Here is a 21,433-nt window from a genome sequence, read left to right as displayed (position 1 = left end):
AGGAAACCACCCCATTAAAAGTGTTGTTCTTTTATTATGTCTGTTAAATTATGTTGGTTTATTCACTTGCATCAAAAGATGAGTGAGCTTAAAATCATTTTCCTGATTTATGAGAAAACATTTTTTATTGTATAGATTGTCAGATCCAAGTGTAATGAACCTCAGTTCAACGTTTTTCGTTAATTCGTCAAGAAAAATGGCGAGGGGGGGGGATAAAGCAATTTGAAAACAGATGGTTAGATATAATTGATCATTATTTCTTTAACATTAAACAAAATAAATAAATAAATAAAACTTTTTTTTTTTTTGACCATTAAAAACTACAAAAATTTTCGCCACTTCGGAAATAAAAATGCGGGGCTAATGCAGTTTGAGAAAAGATGGTTATGCTTATTGATCATTGTTTTTTTACCATTAAAAAAACTTAAAAAATTTTTACTATTAATTTACTTTTTCTACTAAAAATTTAAGAAATAATACTATCTTATGACGTATGAATAAAACGAATAATCAACTCTTTGCAACTGGATATGACATCACACCTTTCTCGCATTTCCTCGAAAACTGGATCATAGAGAAACAGTTCTCTGAGCATTCTTTAAATTACTGTCATTCGGGGTGATTTTGCTTTACAATTTATTCATCTTTAATTGTCATGAACTGTCAACAGTTGTTATTGCAAAAGTGAACGTAAACTGAAGAGAACTCCAAAAGTATTGTAAAGAATTCCAAAATTATAGCTAGAATAAATATGAAAACCATTTAAAATGAGTTATTAGCGTAACCCAAAGTTATCCTGGTAATTAGGGTAAATTTTAAACCAAGTCAGAAGTCTGGTGTAAAATGGATTATTTTAATTTAGATCGACCAATTTTAAACAGGAAAAATAAATAAATAATAATGTTTTAAAATATCTGTCCACAATGATGCCACACGTTTTTCCAACATTTTTGACCCCCCCCCCCCCCATATGTCCCAAAATGTCACACTTTACCATATCCGTCCTTTGGCAAATGTCACGTTAAATATATAAGCATTCTCTTTAAAAAAATATACGGGAGGGCACACTTTTTGTTACCCCCTCCTTCCCTCTTTTCACAAACTAACAACTTTACGAAACTCTCTCTTCCTCAAAACGTGACATCATTTGGGGACAGCCCCTTAGTCTATTGAAAAGTTGGCTGTGTTGCAAGCTTTTATGCTGCAAAATATAAAGTAGAAAACTTATGAAAAACTAGAAAGCTGCATTGGGTCTTCTTTATTTTCTTTTGAAGTGAAATATACTAAAATATGTGAAGTGGTGCGTCAATCACACGGTTCAAAGCGACCTTAAATAACTGTATTTGGAGATTAGATCAACACTACTTACTGAATTTTAGATCCATACTTCTTACACTCGTAAACGAGTGACCCGAACAATCGGTTCGAAAAGATTCCACTAATCTCCCCTACACGTTTTTGTTGTAACCTAGCTTGAACTAAGGCGTCTATATATACGAGCCGGCAAGATCAGCCTTTTTGGATCGGAGGGCGTGTTTGAGCGGTTGTCTTTTCTGGCGAGTAATCGCGTTTGGTAATTGTTCACTGCGAGCGATTATTAGCGGCACGTGAATTTGTTTAATAAATAAAGTATTATTTTCAGCAAATTTGGCGAGACCAAAACTTTACTCTGGTAACCCTAGCAGTGTAACAATGGAAAATCCGATCCATAATGGCTAAACTTAAGCTGATGCGTCGGCCTATCTATAAAGCGGCTATAGATTGAACTAGAGTCGCTATATACACTGGTGTAAGAAATTAAGAGAATTTTCAGATATGGTCAATTATCTCCAGAACTACTGGGCCGATTTTAATGAAATTTAGTATGTACATACATTGAAACAATGCAAAACAAATAACCGTCCAAGATTTAAAATACACACGCATCATCATAAATAAGACTCGTTAGAGTTAGATAGCATGAAACAGCGGTTGCAAAATTGAACAATAAAATGGGTTAATGGGGGTATGGCCCCCTCTAACAAACCTATAGACCTTGCAGTGTGACTTCATACTTGAAATGAAGTAGTTCATGGGATGCTGGGGCAATTGTTTCCACTCTTTCAACAACGCTGTTCTCAGACTATGGATGGTCCCTGGAGAGGTGTTGCAAATTGCTATTGCTCTCCCGAGAGCGTCCCAGACATGCTCTATAGGATTGGAGTCTAGAGATCTGCTTGGTTAATAAATCCTCCAGTGAATATCCTCCCCTTCCAGAAATTCGTCGACCTGAAGAGCTCTATGTGGCCTTGCATTAACATCAATTAAAATTACCCCAAGACTAACAGTACCTCTCAAGAGGTGAGCATAGGGCTCCAAGACCACATCTCTATTCCTCGCAACTGTCAAAGAGCCTCTCTCAAAGACATGGAGGGGCGTGCGGCTACCCAACATGATGCCTGTTCAGACTGTCAAACCACCATCGTCATAATGGTCGATTTCGCGCATATTGGAAAGTAGGTAGTGGGTTCCTGCTTCTATCCAATGAACGTATAGGGCAATAATAGTCGGTTAAGCTGAACCGGGAGCCACTACCTGCCCTCCAGTAACCACGAAATCGACCATTATGGATGAGGAGTTTGATGGTCTGGGCAGGTATCATGTTGGATGGCTGCACGCGTCCTTCAATGTCTTTGATAGAGGCTCTGTTACAGTTGTGAGGTATAGGGATGTGGTCCTGGAGCCCTACGCTCACCTCTTGAGGGGCGCTGTTAGCTCTGAGTTAATTTTAATAGATGTTTACACAAGATCACATAAAGTTCTTCTGGTCGACGAATTTCCTGAACGGGAGGATATTCACTGGATAGATTGGCCAAGCAGATCTCCAGACTCTAATCCTGTAGAGCATGTCTGGGCCGCTCTCGGAAGGGCAATAGCAACTCGCAATACCCCTCTGGGGACCCTCTACAGCCTGAGTATAGCGTTGTTGAACGAGTGGAAAAAATTGCCCCAGGATCCCACAAACTGCTTCATTTCAAGTAAGGAGTCACACTGCGAGGCCTATATGTCTGTTACAGTGAATCATACTAACCCGACTAACCCATTTTTTTTTTTTTTTTGTTTATTTTGCATCCGCTGTTTTATTCCATCCAACTATAACGTGCGTTTTTATGACCATGCGTGTGTATTTTAAATTTTATATGGATAGTTGGTTTGTATTGTTTCAATGTATGTACATACCAAATTTCATTGAAATCGGTCCAGTAGTTCTGGAAATAATTGACCAAATCTGAAAATTCTCTTAATTTCTTATACAGTGTATATATATAGGCCGTCATATCAGCTTAATTTTAGACATTTTGAATCGGATTTTTCATTGTTTCGGAGTTAGGGTAACCTCAGTTTCTTGTTTTGCCAAATTGGCCAAAGTTGATATTTTGTTTAATAAACAATTCACGTACCGCTAATAATTGCTCGCAGTGAAAAATCACCAAAGGCGATAACTTGCCAGAAAAGGCAACCACTCAAACACGCGCTCCGATCCAAAATGGCTGATCTTAAACTGATGCATCGGCTCATATACAGGGTGTTCCGTTTTAATCTGCAAAACCTTTATTTTCGCAATCGTTAGTCCTAGATGTATACTTCCAATTACAAAAATGTTCAAAATCAGATGCAGAGTTAAGGTATTGAAAGTTTGAAGTAAAAATAAAAATGAGTCAAAAAATACAAAATTTAACCTTTTTATACGGGCTCTAGGTCCCGTAACTAATATTTAGAGAAATAATCTCCAATGAAAACTATTACTGACATAAAAAAAACTTGACATTTGTGCGACCAAAATTCAAGGAGATATTCGAGTTTAAAGTTTTAAGGGACCATACAAAAAATGAGATTGGAACTTATCGCCCTTTCAGAGGAATGTCATGTTGTCGAAATAAAGAAAATAAGTATTTATATTTTTCATTGCCATTCCAAAATAAATGTAAACGTTATGCCATGATACGCAAAAGTACACTACAAAGCCTCGAACAATTTGAAAAACCACTCTCTATGCACACATAGAATTTAAACCCTTGTAAACAGCTATATTTTCCCCCAAAAGATGTTATTGACGGCGAGTGAAAAGTGGTGTAAGTTACTAAACGCTGCGTTTCATATTTCGGTGAATATTGGTCGTACCAATGTCAAACTTTTTGTGTTGGAATTATTTTTAATGGAGATTATTTTCCTAAATATAAGTTAGAGGACCTGGGGCTCGTATAAAAAGTTTCATTTTGTATTTTTTGAGTTATTTTTATTTTCACTTCAAACTTTCAATACCTCAACTTTGCATCTGATTTAGAACATTTTCGCAATTGGAAGTATACATCTAGGACTAACGGTTGCGAAAATAAAGATCTTGCAAGTTAAAACGAAACACCCTGTATATAGGGGCCTTAGCTTGAACTATTTCAGAAAATTTGTTTGGTGGATTTGCTCGCAACTGTGTATAATCCGTTCGCAATAATGTGCGATCCATTTTTTTTTTTTTTTTTGCATACATTTTTTACGTAGTACTGTTGTCGCTTCAGCTCTAGTTTAAATATATACAAGTGTATAATTGTTTCAAGCTATTGCATACACTTATATCGTTTTTAACCTATTTTGTGGATTATCCGCTGTTACCATGCCACCCATTCTGCGTTTAATCGGGAGCTTACTGTATATAAATGGATAAAATTTTAGTATTGTTCAAGGCATACAAGGTCCCTTCATTTGTTTTACCATTTTGCACAAAAATTAAAGCTTACTACCAAACGGCACGACCTTGAAGGTCACAGATATGGACTAAATTCTGGATTTAGATCAGTTCGCACCAGATATGAACCCAGGTGAAGCGGTTTGACTGCATAGGTCCTTGCTAGGTTGCAACGGGGGTCGAAAGTTGTTTGAGTTCAGAAAAGCAATGGGTATCTTTCTTTGAAACTGAACTTTTTTTTTACCCTTTTCCTGCATTTGCATTGCAGTATGAGTCAATTAAATTCATTCACAACATAAAATAAATCTCCCCCCCCCCCTCGATCTTCTGACAAGAGACGCCGAATGTCTTGAAAGAGTCTGTTCCAAAGTTTCAAACTCCAACGAAAATGCCATTGCACTTCTGGAGTCCTGCAAATCAGTGTAGTTCAGACAGCAAAAACTTGAGGGTCACGAATCTTGATAAATTTCTGGATTTAGGTCAATTCGTACTAGATATGAGCCCAGGTAAAATTGTTTGAGTGCATAGGCTCTAGCTCGGCTGCAAGGAGAGTCTAAATTTGCTTGTTTGGCTCCGGAACTGCAATAGCGTTTTCTTTGGAGTTGGAAACATAGGCAACAATATTTTCTCTCTTTACATCTGTTGCATATTCTGTTAGTCTAACGTAGGGGTGGTGAAATTTATTCTATACCGTGAATGCATTCAGTTGGGTGATACTGCAATGCAATAACGAGAAAAGAGTAAAAAATGGTTGATTTCAAGGGAAAAACTATTGCTTTTCTGGTGTTAAATTAGAAACTTTGGACTCCCATCCATTACGGCCGAACTAGGGCCTATGCAGTCAAACCATTGATTGGACTCATATCTAATGAGTTACTTGGACTCATATATCTAGTGGGAATATACCTAAATCCACAATTTCGTCCAGATCCGTGACCCTTAAGGTCGTGCCGTTTCGTAGTTAGTAGATATTTTGAAATTTTAGAATTATAATACATTGATATAATCGTCGAATAATATTATTCTTTCATAATGCTACTAGTGACACCCGCACGGCTTTCCCGTAGTGGAAAAAGTAAAAGATCTTTTGGTTCGCCTGTATATTTACAAATAATGTATGATGAATTTCTCGCCAATTGGCTTGCCCATATTACGTACGGTTACACGTTATGATAACTTGGTAATTTACTCGTCCATCTTATGATAATTTTGCTCAGGAAAATGTTCCTAAAATCGGAATAGAAAAGAACAAAATAGAATTTTCGAAAAATCACTTAGAGGAGCACACCCGCTTGCTACAAACTAATTCTGTGCCAATTTTCAAGAAAATCGGTCTTACGGACTAGGCGCTATGCGCGTCACAAAGATCCTGACAGACAGAGAGCGAGAGAGAGAGAGAGAGAGAGAGAGAGATCCGGACAGAGAGACTTTCAGCTTTATTATTAGTAAAGATAGATAAGAAGTTCTAATTTATGAGCTTTGCTATAGTACTACTACGAGTTTAACGATTGTTTTTACAAATTTTTATTTTTATACCACAAATAAAACTATGAACTTAAAAAAACTATAAAAAATTAAAAATTAACAACTTTTATATGAAATGCATAGTTTTCTGTTCAAAATTTAATCATTTTATTAAATTTTACCCTAATTATGCTCATTTTATGTTTCAGTTATGTATCCAATCATTCATTACGCTGAAATTTGTCCAAATGGCAATAAACCTCCGATGTCATTGCAAGATCCAATGGCTTTGGGACAAGAATTTACACTACAGCAAGGTAAGGTGTTGTAAACTTTGTTTAGAATAAAAATGGAGGGGTGCATCAGTCTTGCTCTTATAAATAGACTTCCGATGGACTGTGGCTTAAGCCATTTCAATTGTTCAAATAGGGTGAGAAAAGCCGATTTCCTTTGCCAATAAGGGGTTCTGGTCATTTGAGAAGAGATAAAATGGAGGGAGAGAAGACTTTCATTCGTGAGGCTAAGATCCCAAGCCACGTGATATAGATTTTAAAGCAAAGCATTGGTAGAAATCGGGGTTTTTTTCGCTTGTTTCACGCAAAACGTGCTAACCCTTCGTCGTTGTTGAGTCACGTGATTTGGGATCTTTGGATCAGCTTTTGCTAAGCCAATGATTGAACCTTGTTTCCTCCATTTACTAATTCCTGCTGTAAGTAGTAATACTTACAGCAGGTACAGGTTACTGTAGTAGTTCCCAGTAATATACCAATATACAAATTTCTCTTCTATCAACATAAATGAGCTGTTTCAAGGTCAAGTATATTTTTGTTAGAGCCAGACTATATTATTGATGATTTTTGAATTACAGAGATGTAGGGCGCAAAATATTACAAAAAGAGCACACTTGTCCAAAAGGACAAGGTCTACCGACTTAAGAGGCACTTTCCGTTTGGCTCTTGACTTTAAAGCTAGTAAAGAAATATGGAATTGTTCCATGAGGGATTATTTCATTAAGTTTATAGCATAAAAATTCATATTTGAGTTTAGAAATTTGATTCCTTCTGGCGACTTTTACTTGACAATCGAATCATTTACAGACGGATAGTGCTACCGTCCCGGATGCGAATTTAGAAACACAACCGCGTACGCAGGTCGCACAGATGGCGCTACGATCGATTGGCGAGGAGAAAAGTTCGGGAAGGGATTCATCGCCAACCTTCGAGTCGCACGCGCAAGTCGCGATTGCCGCAGGAATGTTTGCTGCAGGATAAAAATGAACTTATATTGCCTAATAGTACCAAACTTAATTATATCGATAGGCATGAATCAGCTAAAATTGCTTTAGGTCCCAAATGTCCAGCTCCTATTTTTTTTTCTTGACTTAACTGAAACATCATCTCTGAGATGGAACTTAAAAATGTCATATTAGACAGAGAAGTCAATGAAAGCAGTGACACTCTTGACTATAAAGAAATCAAAAACGAAATACAGGCTCCCTCTATTAGTTCTCAAATTATTAATGCTTCAGCTGAAGATAAGCAGTTATTTGTACACGAATTAAAAAGACTAGTGTCATATGAAAATTTTGACAAAACAAAATTAACAAAGTTGGCTATTTGATCAATATCATAACGGGCACATAATTGAATCAAAAATTAAATTTAATAAGTAAAATTTTTTCACCCAGACGGAAAGGTAGAAAAATAAAACTTAAACCGACATCTATTTCAAGAAAGGAATGCCTAAAGGGTCAAACAGAATCCCCGCAGGAGGACCCTTTAAGTGCAAAGCACAATATAAAGCCAAAAGAAATCGTAATCTAACTCAAAAAATAAATTTTAACAGAGGTAATGCAAAAAGCCATAGCTATTTGTATTATTATTATTATTATTTTTAAATAAAAGCATGTAGTAATACAATTATTTGTTTCTCCTTTTTAGTAATTTTGCAAAACTCTAGCTTGTGCACCGAAAAGAACATTTTTCAAACATTTTTTCCCATTTAGAACTACAGATCATAATAAAAACAAAAATATACATGTGTTATGACTTAAAACGTAAACAAATATATTAGATACAAAAGGCAAGCAATGTAAGAAGAATTTTCTAAATCATAATTAACAATTTCTAAAAGCACTTTTTAATAATCTTGCAAGATATATGCAGCATTTAAATCTTTTATGTGCAATTATTACACGGATTTCAATTAAAAATTCAATGGAATTATAAAATTAGCATAATAAATTAAACAATACATTTCTCCCTCTAATTAAATAATCACTTCATTTTTAATACATTCTAAGACAGTTATTTTTCCTTTCTCTCTTAGAACCTTTTTGTATGAGATAAAAGGAATATTGTTTTAAGTGTAAATTCTACTAGATGTAGGTTTCTAATTGATATCTATTATTTGAGAGTAGATAAGTTAAAAAAAAAAAAAACTATTTTATGTTAGATGCACAGAAGGAAAGAATGGGATCCTCATATCATAGGATGCAAGAAACAACTTGCTAATTTTGTTCAAGGTTAACTGCTAATGATATTTGTGTGTGTACACCCTCGACTATGATTTCCTCATAGTCAAGACAATGAACACAAAATTAATTTGGTGACCTGTTCTGCTTATGCTAAAATAATAAAATGTTTTGATATTTATGTATTGATGCACCTAAATTAAATTTAGGGTTATAGTACCTGTACCTCTGAGCTAGACTATCGTTAGTCCATTTTCACTTCTTTTCAAGAGAGAGCGAAAACGTTTGTCTGAGGCATAGAAAGGATGGAACTTGCGCTCTTTAAATGCAGCTAAATATTTGTGAAGGAATATCTTTCATAGAATTAGGATCTCATATGTTGACACAGAATGATATTCAACATTCAATGCAGTAATACAGTGAGGATTCCAAATTTTTGGACTCATGTTAGTCTGGCTCTGAGGTGTAAAGTTACGATACAAGATATACGACATACAAGGTGACCAAAGAATATGGAAAAGCTTTGAAAAGGGTCAGAAGGGCATATATAACAGCATCACAGTCCAGATATGCGATATGAAAGAGGTAGCGGGCGACATTGTGTAGGACAGTTAAAACACGAAGGCTTTTTGTTGGTGGGGATTCAAAGAGCATGCTGCACTATAGTATAAACGTCTCATTACTGTTCAATAGAATGCAATATGCATCAGCATAAACAACATGTTCTGCATTTCTTTAGCAGTATTATAGCACTATGTGCTTTATAAAATATCGATGCAGACAGCTTCTCAGTATATTTCTTCGACTTCCCAGCAAAGTACCCTCTACAACTTTCAGCCTGACTCAGCACACCACAGAAAAATACAAGGGAGAGGTACATCCCCACTGGTAAATTTTTAATATTCAAAAAAGTTCAAGAAAGTCCTTTTTAGGCTATCTTTGATGCTAACAGGTCAAGATATGTAGTAAAGAATACGTAATGAAATCAATCGCCCCTCTCTTGAAACATTTGTCCTTGCAACATGCTTTTTATTGTGCAGTGTTCTCAGTGCTCGTTTCAAGCGCCCCCTTTTTTCCCTTCACACTTCATTCAAAACTTCGAGATAAAAAAAATATTCGAATCATAAGTTTCGAGTTATCGAGACTATATGATATTCTTACAACCCATTTCTAACCTTGGTGATGATTTTCATTTTATTTACTGTCACTGTGTTTGGTCATTGTCCTATCGAAGTTACTCACAGTAGAGTCTCGATAATTCGCAGAGTTATTACTCGAATACACCAGGGGTGCCTATCTAGGCGGGGGGTGGGGGTAGTCATGGCGCAGAGTGCGACATTAAAATTTTTAGGGGGTGGGGGCTGTTTTGAGGGGTATTTTTAACTTTCTTGGGGGGGGGGTCTCCCCCCTTGCTCTTAGGGGATGGGCACCCCTGAATATAACCTTCACCTCAAACTTTTCCCTGGGCCCCAAAATCTTGAAAATACTGTAGGAACCTCTTATAACTTGAGCTACCAATAACTCGAAGCTTTCTACCGCTCCCTTGAGACTCCGATTTATCGAGATTTGATTTTACTTAGAAAACGGTAAAAAAAAAAAAAAGCAGTTAAAAATACAACTAAGGGTTTTAATTCAATCATTTGAGGCTGTTGCTGAAATGTATACGATATACATAACCAGTTAAGTACCTTTAAATACTAATGAAGTATGTCTACAAACTAGATTAAGATTTTCTTTCTTTCTTTCTTTTCTTTTTTTTTTTTTTTTTTTTGTTGACACCTCAATTATACTTCAATTGCTGAAAATTCTACTTTCAGTTGACACTTTAAAAGTTTAAAATCACTACTTTTGATAACCAATCAAGAATTAGAAATTAAATTAATGAAATATCTCCAAATAATTATTTATTGCATACATGCAGTTTAAAACGTGATTTTGAAGAATTAATTTCTAATGTTAAGCAATTTCCAGTTTAAAAACTGAAACATTCCTGATTTTCATCGCAACGGCAATCCAACCCAGAACTTTCCGATGCAAAGAAGAAATTCCCGGAAGAATATTACAATGTCAATAAAGATATGTCCGCAGGTCAAAAAAAAAAGAAAATGTTTGTAGCAAAATAACTCATTTTGACACCACATCCGTTCAAACGTGGTTTTAAAGAATTTTGATTTCTAATGTTTTGTAATTTTCAGTCGAACAAATTGAAACATTCTTAAGTTTCATCTCAACGACAGTCCAACACAGAACTTGCACATGCAAAGAATAAATTCAGAAAAGAATATTTCAGAAATACAATGTCAATAAAGTTTTGTTCGTAGGTTAAAAAACATCAAAGTTTGTAACAAAAAAACCGATTTTGACCACACACCCATTCATATCACATAATCAACGAAATACCAGCAACAAAGGTAAAAAAACAGACATCACATCATTACGCACGCGCAAGTACCTCAAAAGCGAAATCGCTTTCTTGGCGCATTTACGCGAGGAGTCGAACCGCGCCAAATGAAATGCGCTCGTAGCGCCATCTGTACGACCTGCGTAAGCAGTCGTGTTTCTAAATTCGCGTCCCGGATGTAGAATAATGCTTATGCTCGGCTGTGTTTATTAGTGGGTGAATTTGACGTTATGACATCAGAAATTGACCTGGTAATTGTCTATGAGTTTCAAATTGGAAAAAAAAAAAAACCCGCTGAAAGCGTTTTTCCTAAAAAGAAATTGAAAAGGCAGCAGAAGGCGTAGAGAGAAAAAGCACGTAGCGATGTCTCCCAAAAAGGTTGAATCATGAGTAGAGACCTTATTTTCCAATAAGTTCATTTCCCGATATTTATGTTGAACGGTTGTTGAGAAAAATAAGACCCTCCGAAAAAAAAAAAAAACTTTATTTTCATGAAAATGAACAATAATTATATTTTTGTCCTGAAGGCCGATAAATAATAATTGGGAATGCAACTATCCATCTCGTAATAAAAATCTCAGACCGATTCGGTATAACTGCCGCAATGCATTTAATTACAAATGTCAATTTATCTGTGCGGCAAACGATCAGTTTATTTTGGCAACATCGTATGAAAAACAGAGTATTGCGATCAATGCCTGATTAAGATATAGGTGGGCCCTAGGCCAAGACATTTTTTGGGGCCTCTATATAGTCAAACCTTGACTTTTAGTCATTGACTAAAACAAGTTTAGCCATTTGGGGGTCTAAAAAGCAAGGACCATAGGTCACGGTCTAGTTGGCCTATTCAGTAATCAAGCCCTGATTGCGACTAATCTATGGCTACGGGTAAAAAGCAGCTTAAATTTAGGCAAAGTACCACTTGAGATGAAGTCTGACTTTACTTCAATTCCTATGAAAGTTATCAGAGTAAAATGGAATGACCTTTATTTTACTGATTGGAAAGTACCTCCAAAATACAGATGATATCCTGCGTGTCATCCTGATTTTGCTCTGCCGTCTAATAGAATAAGATCCTCTCAGATTGCTTGCATTGGAGAGAAATGGCCGCATAAAAAGTCTTAGATTTGTCAACAATGGAAATACTTTTTTGACTTGCTCGTATTCTTATGCCATGCTTCTCTCTCATGTCATTGATTGCTTTAGCGCCTCTGTGCCGCAATTATGGACATAGCGAATGACGTGGTCTTAATTACTTGGTACGAGTATGTATTGTGTCTGGTTCAGGACCAGGTGGATTTGCAGCAGTAAAAACATTAAAAGTGCCAACAATAACCTACCATCAACAGGTATACTTTTAGGCCATATATCTAATTATCCTGTCTTTGTTTCCAGGAAAATACCCACCTTTATAAACACTATAAGGCTCCTATAAACACTTAAAATAGTCTAAAATAAGTTTGAAAAGCTTGAGAACAAAATAGAACACCTTACTTTGCTTTCTTAGTTTCCTGGCTTGAACATTCTCAAACATATGTGGAATTATTTGGAATCCAAACTTCGTGAAGGATCTCGCCCTTTATTTGAGTTTTTGGAAGTAGAAATTTTTCTTTTGGAAAAATGAGCTTCATATTCCTTTAGAAATTGTTCATGAGCTTTATAAACCCATCCCACGTTACATACAATCTGTAATTAAGTAAAAGGGCGAGATAACTCGTTATTAATAAAGCTTTCCTCTTATTTTCTTATTTCATAAGTGTATTGTTTTGTCTAACATGTGTAACTGCCTTTTTTTCCCACTGCAAAGTAATTGCAACGCTTTTGCTCTTTTCAGGTTTATATGCTGAAATAAAATTCTCCAATCCTGGCATTGTCCAAAAGATTTCATCTGCTCCCAAAGATGAACTTTTAACCCACAAAGCTTGTATTTTCATGGGCTTCAAGAAACTTGATAGTCATTTCAGCGAAGTTCTTGAAGACAGCTGGAAAGACTGGACTGGTGCAAGACTCATATACATGAATCTTTCTGACGAGTTTGGACTGTCTCGGCTGTCCTTCTATAGGAGGTTAGCCCCCAAAGACGCTGACATGTTCATGTACATCATGATGGTCGAATGCGATTCCGTCAACTCTAAAAATCAAATTCGACTCCTGGACTTTGTACAGAGACTGAGAGTGGAACGCATGATGGGGTACTTGTCGGTTTACAAAGTCGAGCAGCTTGTTCCATCGACAGCCAACGTCATCAACGGTCTCTTGACTGAGGCCGTGGATAGCGCGGGAAAAGTGAACATATGACAGTTGGAACAAGTTCTTGGACTCATAACGGATTCGGCAGCAAAGATGGATGACAAGCCACTTGCTGTTAAGATGAGAAATTCGAGTGGATAGTTCTGATGTCCACGCTTGCAGTTAAGATGGACACAAACTTTGCTCTTCTGTGATTACATTTTAAACTCTAATACTACGATTGTGTCCTAGTGATTGCAATACAGAAATTGAAAGCGCTTCCGGACATATTAATTTATTAAAATTGACCAAAGGTAAAATAATAGAAGGAACTTTTATGATTATCTTTAAAGCAACTTCATTGCACCTTCAATGAACATCTTCTTTCTTGCACTTCTGTCGAAGTTCAAATTACTTTTTACAATTGTTTCCAACAGGTAGAAAAATAGTATTTTATAATGCGGGTGAGTTTACCTTATTGTGATTAGAAAAGCATTTTAAAATCCGAAACAGGTGATATTAATTCTCTAAAATATTTTTCGAAAATAAATTAAAATAAACCTACATAACTTATATACAATCCTTAAAAAATGTGCCACATAATTTTACACTTCATTCCCAATATTTCAAAAGCGTAGCAATTTTAAGGTACTATAATAGTTCTATTAATAAAGTTTTTGATAACTTTATGCACCGTAGTTTAATTCAGTCACTAGATAAGATTTTGTACTTCAAGCAGTTACAATTAGAGATTCTTCCAGTTTTAAGTAAAATATTTTTTCTAGTCCATAATTTAGAGTACAGATCTTTGAACAATAGAAATTAGCAAATTCTCATATTTAACTAAGTCTACTATGATCGATAAATATACCTAATCAGCAACTTCCTTAAATTGCCTTAATATGCAAATTTAGAAATAACTGCAACTTTAACTCTAAATGAATTTCTATAATGAATTTCAGTTCAGAACTTTAATGTTTTTCAGAAGCAAAGAAACAATTTACGGTTCAGATTTTTTGTAGAATAGGATTTCATTACGATATCATTATTCAATTAAGAACAAATACACGGTATTTATTACATAAAAATAATTATTGTTTAGTCTTTAAAAAGTCTCAGTGCTACTTTCCTGAAGTTTCTATCTTGAAAACGCGTACTTGTTTGTAGTAAACACTCGATTATCCGCGAGCAGATTATCCGCCGGGTGCATTGTCCGCGAGTCAATCAACAATCAAGAACATGTATTTTCGCAGTAAAAAGCAAATACCAATGGCTGTTTTTTGTAGAAAAATTGTAAATTTAAACTCAGTTGTTTTTGTTTCATTTATTTATTTATTTATTGTGCTTTCTTCATCGTATATACACTTTAATAAGTTTTGTTGTGCAAAAATACAAAACATTTTCGCTGTACTGCATATATTTTCACTGTTTGAAGAAAGTATCATGCATCAATACAGCTAAGTTTTTGAGGAAGGACAATTTTTACCTTATTTGTCCCTCATTTAAACCTTTTTGCGTCTTATCCGCGGTTTTTATTATCCGCGGTGCTTGCGCGATCCAATTCTGCGGATAATCGGGAGTTGAAAAAACATTCTACGTAATCTTTTTATTTTTCAAAATTTCAGTTCCGGTCATTAATTTTATGCTGTGAAAGTCCAAGAAAATATTTAACTAATTTCTCGTAAGGTATTTTCATTCTGTGTCATGAAACTTTCGCATATTACGTACACAAAACTCCATTTAACTGAGCAGTTGACGTAATCTACGCTGTTTAGGGAAATCGTCGTGGCTTTCCGAAACTAAGTTCAAACTTTCCTCAAATGCTGAAAGCAGCAGTTTGGAAATTGTGGTTCAGCCTTCCGTGAAATTTTTAACAGTGTCTCCGTAAACTTAATCACAGCAAAGGCCTTTTTGTTTGAAATTGAGTTTAAGTTTTTATTATATTCATTGCTTTTCTAAAGCCGAATCAGTGAAACTTTAGAAAATATGAGGTTCCGGTAAGAGTTTTAAGTCTAATTGAAAATGAAACTTTCTACGTGCATAACATAAAGTTCAAACTACCATTGTGATGAAGCTATCGCTTAATGTAAGTGCATTTGCTTTCATTTAGATGTTCTCAATTTTACTGGTCTGCTGCGAAAGTTATTGTTTAAAACTTTGCTCCTGTGTTTAATCCATCAAAAAAAAGTTTTTTTTTTTTTGTTTTTCATTATTGTTTTTTTTTTTTTTTTCAAAACTTGAATTGAATTTTCTTCAAGTTTCCTCAATTCAAAATGCTTTTTTATTGTTCATATAAAATATGTGAGAGGTTGCCATGCAATGTTTTATTGCTCTCTGGCAGCCATACTTCCAGTGAAATTAATGTTCTCAGTTTTGTAACTTTTTAACGCTAATAGAGCTCAGTAGTTGTTTATGGGACCATAAAAGCCAAAATATTTCATGTACAGTCGGACCTCCATATATCGAAGTAGCAAATTGCCGGAAAAAAATTCGATATATAGAAATTTCGATATATAGAAACGATCTGTTTTTATCACAAAAATCTCCGAAAACATTAAAATTAAAGCTAATTTTCGTGTATGAAACCCAATTTCTAATTTATACGAGCATCGGATTAAACGAAAGTTAAGAATTAAAAAATTAACAGAAATTACATTTTTGCGCTTTCATACATCTTCATTCTTCGGCAATTCAACTTGAAGCGCAACATGAGGGGATTTTCGTTTTGACAATGGAATCGAGAGAAAAGTAAAAAATCATTTTACCTAACTTGAATGATTTTTACTGAAGCTAAAAAGACTAGGAATGATAATCAACAGAGAAAAGGGATAACTTGAAACTGATTTTACAGTGCTACTGATTAAAACTAAGATTTGAAATAAACTTGGGGTAATTTAAGAACTCCAGAACGAAACAACGACCTAGCTACTCACCCCTCAACACCAGATTCCTTTTGAATTTCATAGCAACCTTTAGTGAACATAATTTTCTCCCATAACCTTCATTTTTCATGAGACAAACAGTCTGAAGTGGGAAAAAAATCTACGAATGTCTTGAGAAAAATTTCGATATATAGAGATTTTTTCGATATATAGAAACAAATTTTCTATGTAATGAACATGGAAATATGCTGGGATTTCGATATATAGAAAATTTCGATATGTGGAAGTTCGATATATGGAGGTCCGACTGTACTAGTATATGACTTAAAGATCACTTTGTTTAAATCTAGTTATTTTTCAATTGCATATGCAATTGCTGCAATATGATTGCTCTTCCTTTCGGCCAGTGAAGTAATATGTTTTTAATTAAAAGACTCGTTATTTTTCAAAGCCATTTTTAGGAAAATTTTCGTAGTTATTGCAGCGACATTTAATGCATTATATTCTTGTTCTAATGGTAATAATTCTTTCCTAGAGTCAAACAACCAAGGAAAAGGTCTGCCCAATCAACATTTCTCTAAAAATCTATTTTCCCGTCCGATCTATTTCAATACCGTTTATAGAACTATTTGTTAAGATTATGCTTTTTGTTTCAAAATTATACCCGGGGAATTGGAAGTTACTTTTCATTCCGATTATTTTCGAGCCACTTCAATTTTTTCAGTGCATTTGATTTTAAACAAATCTATATCATTGCTGACATAAGGTTCAATAAACACTAATTAATGTTGCTTATTAAGTTCAGTCTTGAAATTATTCTATTAACTTGATCACCAATTAACTTTATAATTATAATTAGCAGTGGCGTACCTAGCATGGGTGACACCCGGGGCGGAAATTTGTGGTGTCACCCCCCCCCCCTACAAACGCAAAAAAAAAAAAAAAAGTTATAATATTCTATGTAAACATGAAATTCATGCAATTTTCAAAAAGAACTATGTTTGTGTTTTAACGAATTTTTTTTGGGGATCAACAGACAAAAGAAAATTATGAACGCTTTATATACAGGGTGCTCCGTTTTAACCTGCAAGACCTTTATTTTCGCAATCGTTAGTCTTAGATGCAATTGCAATTGCAAAAATGTTCAAAATCAGATGCAGAGTTAAGATATTGAAAGTTTGAAGCGAAAATAAAAACGAGTCCACATAGGGGCACATATGTGTATCAAATTTCGTTCGATTTCATGCGGTAGTTTTTGCTGTAGAGCGACCACAAAAAACTGGTCACACACAGACGTGATACGACACACACACACGGACACACACATACACACACACAGACAGACAGACATTTTCCAAAAATAATCGAAATGGTCTCAGCACACCACAAAACGTTCGAATCCGTCAAAATTCAAAATTCGAAAACTTGCACGAATCCAGTACTTTCTTCTATATATTAGATATAGAAGAAAGTAATGAGTCAAAAAATACATAATTTAACTTTTTACACGGAGCCTAGGTCCCCTAACTTATATGTAGGAAAATAATATCCATTGAAAAACAATTCCAACACAAACAGTTTGACATTAGTATGACCAATATTCACAAAGATATGAAACGCAGCGTTTTGTGACTTACATCACTTCACTCTCTCCGTTAACAACACCTTTTGGGGGAAAATATAGCAGTTAACAAGGGTTTAAATTTATATCTGTGCATAGAGTGTGGTTTCTCAAACCACACTCTAAGGTTTCCGTTTGAAACCTTATTTCCGTTTAAAAAAGGTTTTTTCGTGTGTTTTTGTGTATCACGGCATAGCATTGGAAATTTTTTTTGAATATCAATGAAAAATATAAATACTTTGTTTTTTTACTTCGACAACCTGTCATTCTTCTAAAATGGCGATAAGTTCCAACCTCATCTTCTGTATGGTCCCTAAAACTTTGAACTCGAATATCTCCTTGAGTTTTGGTAGCACAAAAGTCAAGTTTTTTGTGTTGGTAATATTTTTCAATGGAGATTATTTCTCTAAATATAAGTTAGGGACCTAGAGCCAGTATAAAAAGTTAAATTTTGTGTTTTTTGACTCATTTTTATTAACGCTTCAAACTTTCAATATCTTAACTCTGCATCTGATTGTGGACATTTTTGTAATTGGAAGTATGATGCACTTGGGACTAACGGTTGCGAAAATAGCGGTCTTGCCAGGGTTGGTAAAAAGACCGTTTTTTCTCAAAAAAACCAAAAAAACCGGGTTTTTTCGTTTAAACCAGGTTTTTTTTTTTGGTTTAAACCGGTTTTTTTTTTGGTTTAAATACTATTTGCCAGAAAAACAATTAATTTTCGGAAGGTAATTAAGGTTCCATGTAATTAACAGTTATTCAACAGTCTCATTATACCTAATTTCTTGATTAATTAAAGAGATAAGAACAAAATCTTGTAACTAAATTAAATAATTAAAATAGCTTTCTGCTTCCAATGAACAAAAGGGGAGAAAAAAACTAAGAATTATCTGCACCCAATAGTCATAAAGCAGCATAGGTGTATAGCCAATCAAAATCTTTTGAGCACACAGAATCCAAAAAAAAAAAAAACACCAATGGAGAGTGTAGTTTATATGTGAAGATTTATATATTTCTCAATCAATTTTTACACATACATTTGCATTTTGTTCTGGGAATTTAAAAATTTGTCTTTTAATCTCCCTACATTATAATATAAGGAAATATTATGTATCATAATATGAAGTATAAACTTTTTTTTTAAATTTGATTCAAAAAATATTATTTGTGTTCTCCTGCAGAACAAATCTTAATTTTTAGGTGCAAACAATTAAGTTAGACTGTTGATTACCTTACAAGTCAAAGTTAAAATTCCAGGAAAGTGCAAATAAATGGGCAAAAATGTCACACCCCTGCAACAGGAGTGAGCAATATAATGGATTGCATCTACAATAAAAGATTCAATCCTTAGTAAATCTTAACTAATCATGCAAATTAAGCATAGTGATGGAAGTTGACTGAAATCTGCTTTATGGCACACATATGAAATAAAAAATATATTAATATTTTTTTCGATTAAAGCTTGTAATACATTTTGAAGAAGCAACTTTGCAATTTTAGTATTTATCTCTGCAACTTAGCTAGGAACTTAGCATAAATGGAATTTTACATTTTTCAATATGTGTGGGAAAATCAATGCGAACCTGTAAAATGGACTTTTTTTTTTGGCTTTTTTTTAAAACCATTTTAAAAAAAACGGATAGTTTTTTTTAAAAACCAATTGGTTTAAACCATGGTTTAAACCAACGTGGTTTAACCCTGGGGTAACAACCCTGGGTCTTGCAGGTCAAAACGGAACACCCTGTATATTTTGCCCTAGGCTCATGTGCAGGGTCTTCGCAAGTTCACAAAAGTAAGGGTGTGTATAAAATTGATGGCGCATTAAATTATTCAAATGTATTTCAAACACAGGGAAAGTTAATGAGGTTCAGTTTTTGGTATAAGAGGAAGTCACTACTAGGTCTAAGTACTGACAAAATGAACCTTATTCTGAGTATAGTATTCACTCCATGATGTGGGGTGGAAATAAGGAGTGTCCGGTGTCCCCCCCCCCGGAAAATGTTTAAATCTGTAGTCTTAACAATGTATTTTCGCTTCGTATTTTCCAAAACTTGCAAATCCACTATGAGTGTCACAACACCCGGGTGACACCCGGGGCGGACCACCCCCTCCCTAGTGACGCCACTACTATTGGTATTCATTTTTATTCCTGGCAACGGAAAATAGCCTCAACTTAGTGATTACACTTTAGCTCCACGCCCTACGTTCGCAGTGGGGGCCATGAAAAACACTGATGTAAATATGAATTTAAAGTAAAAATGTCATGTTCAAGTGTTCGATTATTTTTGAAAAGCTTCTAGAGGATTGAAATTTTTGTTTTAATGTTTATTTGTATTCGATGAAAAAAAAGGGGGTTTCAATTTTTTGCTTTGTATTTTAATGAGTATATTTTTTCGGAAATATTCACAAGAAAGAAAAAAAAAAGCAGCTCGCTCGAAGAAGAGCTTTTAGTAGTGACAAAGGAGAACGAAACCAACGAGGATATTGACATCGATGACAAACAACCAAAAGCTTTCACATTGAAAATGATGCCTTCCTTCACAACGGCAAATTATTTTTCAAATTTGTCAGTGAAGGAAGAACCCGTCATGGAAATGACGCAAGTGGTCATGGATGGCACTAATGCTGAATTAAATAACTTCTGAAACCAATTCTTTCTTCACTGCTCATTGCTATAAATTAACTTGTTTCACTGAGAATGTATATGTCACAATTTGCTTTTTTCTGTTCATTGACAAATTGTAAATCTTACAAACTTTTACCTTCCTTATTTATTTTGTTTCATTGAGAATGTTTATATCACAAGTTGATTTTCTCTCTTCAGTAACAAATAGCAAATCTAAAAAAAATGTTACCATATTTATTTTGTTTCACTGAGAATGTCTACACTACAGTTTGACTTTTTCTGTTCAATAACAACTGTAAATATTATAAAATGTGAACCTTGTTTATTCTGTTTCACTGAGAATGTCTACATTACTTTTATTTTATAGTTCATCAACAAATACTAATTTCTGTGTAAAATTCTCCTATTGAACTTTCTGTGATGGTGTATAAGTATACAAAATATGAAGTATTTTCAATAAACTTATTTACGCTTCAAAACAATAAAAGGAAAAACAAATCTTATTAAAACAATTGATATTGAAATCATAAATACTTACTGCACAAAACTAGAAACATGTTCCGAACAGTTTCTTAATATGTCTTAAAATATAAAAGTCTCTTTAATAAATATATTTTTCCCTTAAAAAATGATTATTTCCTTATGTCTTGAAAAAATATCTATTCACTATACTGAAACAATTACTTTGAAGTAGTTCTCCGTTATATCGTTCCTCGTTTTACTGCATATTCGCATATATTGATCTGTACTTCTGTCTTCCGAAATAATAAAAAAAACTTTTGTCTTAAATTTGATAACTCGGGAATGAAAGCGCTGTATTTCTCTGGTTAAGTCTTTTTCTTTTCTTCGTCAATGAAAAAAAACGGTGTTGCAATATTCCCCATCCCAACTTCGACTAAAATACATAACATATTGCCAGGGCTACGGAGTCTGAATTGGGAGTCAAAGACTCAAAAATTCTAAGAAAAAGAGTCGATCGTTTTCCCTCCGAGTCCTAAATTTTCCATGACTGCAAAG

At 34.4% G+C, this 21,433-nt stretch overlaps 1 protein-coding gene across 2 annotated transcripts in view; it reads left to right on the top strand.

The window, feature by feature from the left end:
• Positions 1-13,943, top strand: part of LOC129225722 (uncharacterized) — a 127,164-nt gene extending 113,221 nt beyond the window's left edge. For both annotated transcript variants that reach the window (XM_054860215.1, XM_054860217.1), the window contains 2 exons: positions 6,394-6,501; positions 12,893-13,943. In XM_054860215.1, coding sequence (XP_054716190.1) covers positions 6,394-6,501; positions 12,893-13,356 — 572 coding nt within the window. In that variant the 3' untranslated portion in view covers positions 13,357-13,943. The remainder of the gene's footprint in view (positions 1-6,393; positions 6,502-12,892) is intronic.
• Positions 13,944-21,433: the final 7,490 nt, after the last annotated feature.

The sequence above is a fragment of the Uloborus diversus genome, chromosome 7 (genome assembly GCF_026930045.1).
Source record: "Uloborus diversus isolate 005 chromosome 7, Udiv.v.3.1, whole genome shotgun sequence".
NCBI lineage: Eukaryota > Metazoa > Arthropoda > Arachnida > Araneae > Uloboridae > Uloborus > Uloborus diversus.
The sequence above is the reverse complement of the archived record's forward strand: the minus strand, read 5'-3'. Positions and strand labels throughout refer to the sequence as shown.